The 7,025-nt window shown below is 48.2% G+C and overlaps 1 protein-coding gene across 1 annotated transcript; it reads left to right on the forward strand.

Moving 5' to 3' along the window:
- The first annotated feature begins 2,577 nt into the window (after nt 1-2,577).
- Nucleotides 2,578-3,707, forward strand: LOC119341084. The gene has a single exon (XM_037612980.1). The coding sequence runs from the start codon at nt 2,641-2,643 to the stop codon at nt 3,529-3,531; it is 891 nt and encodes a 296-aa protein (XP_037468877.1). The 5' UTR covers nt 2,578-2,640; the 3' UTR covers nt 3,532-3,707.
- Nucleotides 3,708-7,025: the final 3,318 nt, after the last annotated feature.

Raw genomic sequence — 7,025 nt, forward strand, 5'->3', positions numbered from 1 at the left:
GAGAAGGCCGGCAAGGTCGCGGGCGTAAAGCGGAGGAAGGTTCCGACTTCAAGGAACCAATCTTCTTCAACCTCTCACTCCATCCCCCCCCCCCCCAAGGTGGTGCTCCGGTGATGCTGTTCAACGGTGCCACTCCACCCACGAGCGAGGTGTTTGACGAAATGGCCGGATGGTATATCTCTTTGGACTTTGGTGATTCTCTTTCATTTTCGCCATTGTTTTTCGATAGCTCATGATTTGTCATCGTTCGGTATAGCGGTGGTTCGAACAATGCAACAACCGAGTTCGTGAACTTGTTGGACACGAACGCGGTTGACATTGATCAAGCCCCTTCCGAACCTTTCGACTAAAATGAAAGGAGGGCGGCGTGGACGATCATGGTTGTGCGGACGACTTGGCGGAGATCGAAGCGGAAGCGTTTGAGAATTCACAAGCAAAAGCTGGGAAAAAGCGAAAGATAAAAAAAACTACACCATCTTGGAAGATCGAGCTTTGATCAAAGCATGGAGTGCGGTGTCTCTTGATGCATGCACGGATACTAATCAAACCGCCAAGAGATATTGGCAAAGGATCGAAGATCAATACTTCCGCATTATGAAAAACTACCCCAACAAGACTCCACGCACATTTCGGTCGCTTCAAGGTCGTTGGGAGAACATCAAGCCTATGTGCAGCCGTTGGGCAGCTTGCTTGGAGCAAGTACGCAATGCACCTCCAAGTTGCACCGTGGAGTCCGACTATGTGAGTTTGCTTTGCCTTTGTTGAAGTTGTGCATCATTATAATGTATCATAAAAAATGATTGCATCACCATGTTCGCATTGTGTAGGACAAGATTGCTCAACAAAGATACAAGGACATGGAAGCTTCGGAAGACAGATTCTTCAAATTAGAGCATTGTTGGGAGTTGCTCCAGAAGTGCGAGAAGTGGAAGTTGATCGACAAAGAGTCCCCACCCAAGAGAGGCTCACTTACAAACATGGATGAAGATGAGGATGAGGATGGCCCAAGAAATTTGAACAAGCCCGATGACGACAAGAAGACTAGAGAGAAGATAAAGAGAGAGCAAGAAGCATCGAGCTTGAGGGAGAAGATTGATGCCATGGTGCAATCAAACGAGTTAATGTTATTGAAGTCGTTGGAGATCAAGAAAGAGTTGGCCGAAAAGAATGCAAAAGAAAAGCAAAAAAAATGGCAAATGCTCAAGGAAGAGGGGCTGCGCAGAGCTGCCATTGAGGAGAGAAAAGTACACGCCTCTGAAAACAAATCGCTGTCATTGTTGCTCGCTGAAGAGAACAAGATCATGTCAATGAACCGCAATGACATGGACGAGGTCACCAAAACGTGGCATGATATGGCAAGGAGAGAGATCTTGAAGAGGAGAATGGTCGCCTCGGCCGGTCCGTCTGCCAATTCCTGTGTTGTTTTCTCTCCTCCACACGGTGGCAATGTTGATGATTTCGGTGCGGGAGTTGGAACAAGCGACGGAGGTGGCTACGGTGGCTACGGTGGCACCGATGACGTTTTAAATGGACTCCATGGCGCCGAGTTAAGATCGACCCCCAAGATGATGCCGGACATGGGCGCATACCTTTGCATGCCCTCTTTTGTGTAATGAACTTCACTTTTATTCGCGCGCAAACTGTTTATGTCATTTGAATTTGAACTTGTTTGTGAAACCCTATGACAATTTTAAATTTGAAGTTTTTCTGTTTGCGGGTCGTTGCGCTGGTGGCCGAGCAGAATCCGCATAGCCGACCCGTAAAAAAACATATTCCACGAATATACTTTTTTACGGGTCCGTTTGGGGTCTGCATCTGTGCTAGCCCTCGCCGGCCCGCAAAAGTGGTTTTGCGCGAACTGCAAACACGTTTTGCGGGCCGGCGTTTTGCGGGGTCTGCTAGAGTTGCTCTAAGTTGGGGAGTATCCTTACAACCTGTGTTGAGGCCTTGCTCTGCTGAATCTCGTTCATGAAACCTGATTTTGCTGAGGCGATTGATCTGCAATCACAAAAAATAAGGAATTAAAACAGAGGCCAGAAACCAAGAACGATCTTGGCATTACACCGCAACAGTTCCACTTGTCTTGTCTGACAAAACCGGTGAAAACCACCTCACTCGCTCACCACGCGCTGTACCTAGACCACACAGGCACACGTGCAAGCGCGTGTGTCACTGGCATACATCAACCCACGTCCAGCTCTGCTGGGATCTTTATAAGGGCATCCACAATGTGATATTTTTGCGCCTCTAAGGCCGCCTCTAAAGATTTCTAGTCTGCCTCTATACACTGCACGATTTAGTTTGTCCGCCTCTATGCTTAGCGTCGCCTCCAACACTAGAGGCAGCCTCCAAGTGAATAAACAAGTGGAAGAAAAGAAGAGAGGAGGAAAGAGACCTGCATGCACGCGGATGAGAAGTTGTAACTTGGATTTTTTATTTGTTGTAGGCTTATGGTGGGCTCCACCTTGAAGGCATGTTAAAATCTTTATACACTGCGGAACTTTTATTCATGCTTAGAGGCACTAACGTGGGGCCCAGCTTAGAGGCCGCACTGCCTCCATACATTGGAGATGCTCTAAGCCACCAACGCTGCACAGACACGCAAGCAACCATCGCAAAGCGGCAGCTCGACCGGCAGCCATGGCGCGCGCTTTCGTGCGCTCCATCTCCTTCCCTCTCAGCCCCTCGAGGTCTCCCAAGGCGCGCGCTCCGTCGTCGTCGTACCACGGGCGGTCCGTGAGCCTGCCGTGCCGGTCGCATCCGATTCTGGCGCACCTCCACACCCACATCCGCGCGGTGCGCGCCTGGTCGCAGCAGGGCCTGGCAGCGTTGGTCTCCTCCGTGGCCGCGGGGCTCGCGCACGTCGACGCGCTCCACGCCGCGCTTGGCGACCTGCTCGACCTGCCCGAGGCCCAGGACGCGCTCTCCGGAGCCGGTGGCAGCGTCGACCGCCTCCTCGACTCCTTCCTCCGCCTCGCTGACGCGCACGGCTGCTTCCAAGAGACCGTAGTGGCGCTCAAGCAGGACGTCGCCGGGGCGCTGACCGCCGTGCGCCGCCGCGACGGGGCGTGCCTGGCGTCGGCCGTGCGGACGCAGCGCAGGGCCGGCAAGGAGCTCGCTGGCCTTGCCGCTGCGGCCAGGGAGTGCGCCGTCAGGCCATCGCGACTGAGTATCCTCGGCGGAGGCCAAGGCAGCGCTGCGGAGGTCGAGGTGACCGGGCTGCTGATGGAGTCTGCAGCGGCCACGGCGTCGGCGTCTGCCGCGCTGTTCGCGGCCGTGGCGGCCATGTCCGGGTCCGTGGAGGCGGAGTCGTGCTCATGCAAGGGCACGGCGGCGCTGGTGTGCCTGGTGAAGAAGAGCAAGAAGTCGTCGGCGCCGGGGTGTGGGGAGGAGGGGATCGCCGTGGCGGCCGTGGCGGAGAGGCTGGAGGAGCTGGAGGAGTGCATCGAGGAGCTAGAGGCCGGCAGCGAGAAGGTGTTCCGGAGCCTCGTGCAGACCGTCCTCAACATCCACACCCTGCACATCTTCTAACTTTACTACTACCATCCATCTTAGCTGTACTAGTGAAATTAGTGGCAGCAATCCCGTGTAACTGTAAATAAGCTTCCTCCGTTGCAAAATATAGTGATTCCTCTATTCCCGTGCTTCAACTTTGATCATAAATTTAACCAACAAGACCGATTGCAACGGGAGCAAAAGTTATACCAGTGAATTCGTATTCAAAAGAAGTTTTCAATTATATATTTTTTTCCGGCCGCAATCGATCTTGTTGGTTAAATTTATGATCAAAGTTGGACCTCGAGAAGCGCGGACGCACTATATTTTAAAATGAAAGGAGTACGTAGTAGATGATGAATAGAAGAAGGAATTTGTAGTACTAATCTTGGTTCTGCGCATCATTTAGTGTTCAGAAATTAGTACACTTTTCATGATGAGAAGTGGAGAGAGATAAAATAGGGAATGACTATGCCTCAGCCGACTGAATTGGTTTTGTGACCAGTCCACTCTATCTGTACCGTTGGATCAAGATCCAACGGATCTGCAGTCATCTTCCACCTCAAACACGACGCACGTTGTTCATCTTCTTCCTCTGGCCGCCCTCCTGTCCAGGCCGAACCACGGCCTCCGCGACCGCCTCGCCGCCCTGCCCTCCCCTTGACCTCCCCCCACCACCAGGCTAGTCGCCGCCGTCGGCCATCGCTCTAGGCCCGCTCCCATCTAGTTTTTCTTCTCAGACGAAGCGATGCCACCCGCGTCCACCACCGTCCCCACCCTGAACCCTAAGATAGATAATGGGTTGATGACGGCGAGCCCGTTCCTTCTCTCCTACGAGGCCATTCCTTCTCCTTCCTTCACTTAAAATCGACTGACCCAAAACTAAAAAGTCAGTTGACTGAAATGTAGCTAATCTGGATAAAATGTGTAGTGCATGCCAGGAATTAAGCATGATGTGTCATCACTGATCAGTAGTAATCTTGTCAGCCGAGCAACATGTGCAACTCACGTTTCTTCAATCTAACTAGGTAACTGCCCGTGCGTTGCCACGGGAAAGTAGATAGAGCTTAAATGACATATATATGTCAGGACCCTTGATTCATGTGTAAGCTTACTCCCAGTACCACACGTCAAATTGCATGTTGTCTCTTCTCCAACTACACCCTACTTCTAGTTTTAGCTCACAACGAATGAAATTGCCATCATCGGTTGTAGTCACACAAATATTGTCCATAATAATATTCTTCCTAACTCACATATATTGCCACAATGAATATTATTGGTTATGCACAAGCATGGACTCATCTTGTTCTTTTCTTTATACTAATCACCAAACCAGCCTTTTCATTTATCAACAAACTAACTAAATAAATTTTTTTAATGATGAAAGCAATGGACAGTGGCCTTGGATGACAAGTGGAAAAACAAGAAACTTATGAAAACAAATAAACAACTTTCATTTCCATGGTAGAGAAAATGTGCATCGGCACATGCTGCATGTTTGCGGACATGCTAGGTTCAACAATGGCCATTTTCTCTTCCTTACCATAACAATCTCCCTCTTTTCCTCTGTCGGACATAATTTCTATGTTACAATTACATTCAACTCATACAATATTCTTCATGTTACATTCATCAAGGGGCGCTTCAGATTTTTGATAAATAACTAATGATATGTAATAATCAGAAAGATAACATTCAATCAATCTTATGCGGACCATTGAGAAGTTTGTGAGAATTCGATCCATATAACGATAGTTTATTATCTTGATGGTTGCATGGTGTTTGTACATTATCTATCCCAGTTGTCTTAATTTTCATACAAATATTTCCTCAATGAACAGAAATCAAAACATCGCCCGTCCAAAAAGAAAAATAATCAAACTTCACAATAACTTTTAGTTTTGTTAAGTAGGTACGTTCACTTGCAGCAGAATAGTATGCATTACATAAATTAATATATGTAACAAGGGACCGTAATATAATCCAGCAAAATCAGGGGATGATATACGATCCCACAAAAAAATTTACAATCAGGTTATGTTAATGTGGAGTAGCGGTCGAGATGAGAAAATAAATATGCCATAGGTGATGTTTATGTAGTAGTATTGTGCAAGGAATATTAATAAATAGCAAGAAAGAGCGATGTGCTAGCTCACCATCAGGGCATTGCCTGTAGAAGATTGTAAACCATGGAAAAGGTACATCAAATATGGCAATCAAGCAGACAAAAAAATTAACTGAAAATTATAAACAAACAAGCATGTTATCTGTACATTTTCTGCTGGCTCTGTACGTGTGGCCCGGCGATGAAAAAGGCTTGGTGTTGGTTCTACGCCGGGATGGAGTAGGTCATGAGTCTGAGTCTGGCCGTCCAATCATGAAGCAGTGGAAGATGGTCGTCGGGAGGATTCGACAGCAATGCTCAGGGAGAGGACATCGGTAAAAGGGCTCGGCTGCAGCAATCAACGTAGGTGTGCAGTGGTGACGTGGGTATAGTCCTCAAGTGTCCTCCATTGCTGGCACAGATTTGAGGGGAGTACTCGGCAGCCCCATGACCTTCCTTGTTCACGGTGCTCCGGCCTCTTCTCCTCGAGGAGGATGGTGGCCTTGAGACATGGTGTGAGCGGGATCGAGTACCCTAGCTGGCAGGCACAAGATCATGGGATAAATGAGAGGAAATCAGGAAAGGAAGAGATTTTATGGGCGAAAAAAAATCTAGACAAAAAAGGAAGGAAATAAACCAAGATTGATCCTTTTATAAGGCAAGGAAGGAAGAGATTTTATGACGTGAATTGATTGCATATGCGTTTCCTAAGAAGAGATTGACTACCATACATTACGAAAATAATTGGGTGTTACCAAAGATTGATCCTGGGTATTTCCGGCCAGATGAAAATCGATTTTAAATAGAAAACCGGGAAGGGAGAAAATTGATGGAGGGGTGAGGATATCGTGGAGGGAGGGTTGGACGAAGGGGTGAGCGAGGTAAGATGGGAAACGGAATACTCCGTTTCTTTTAGGTAGTAGAGATGTTTGGTTCAAAAACTACTAGTTTGGATCTCCTCTGAATTTCGCCGTGAATTTGGAGACTTTGAATGCAAAGGCCCATCTGTTATTTAATGCCGAAGCCCATATAGGGAGAGGGCCATACACGCTGCCTTCCTCTGAATGAAAAACACAATACTCCTCTTCTCAAAATATAAGGTGTGCTTGACTTTCTACCGTCTTTGGTTCATGATTTTGATTTTTTTAGAAAAGGAGGATGACCCCCGGCCTCTGCATCTGGGAGATGCATACGGCCACTTTATTAATTATTCTTAAGGACCTTACAAAGTATTACAAACAATATATCTGAATCCACCATCTTGGCAACATATGCCGCTACTCTTATCCATATGATGAAGGGATGCTAGCTGGGCCACTCCCCAAACCACTCACCTAAACCTAACATCAAAAGCCGGAAGCCACAGCCGAGCCACATACCGGGTCTGGGGCACAATCCAGTCAGACACACTCTTGTGTCGTCG

This window comes from Triticum dicoccoides, chromosome 7B (genome assembly GCF_002162155.2).
Source record: "Triticum dicoccoides isolate Atlit2015 ecotype Zavitan chromosome 7B, WEW_v2.0, whole genome shotgun sequence".
NCBI classification, from domain to species: domain Eukaryota; kingdom Viridiplantae; phylum Streptophyta; class Magnoliopsida; order Poales; family Poaceae; genus Triticum; species Triticum dicoccoides.

Excerpts from the sequence above, each read along its gene's own strand:
- LOC119341084 (XM_037612980.1), top strand. The coding sequence starts at position 2,641 with ATGGCGCGCGCTTTCGTGCGCTCCATCTCCTTCCCTCTCAGCCCCTCG.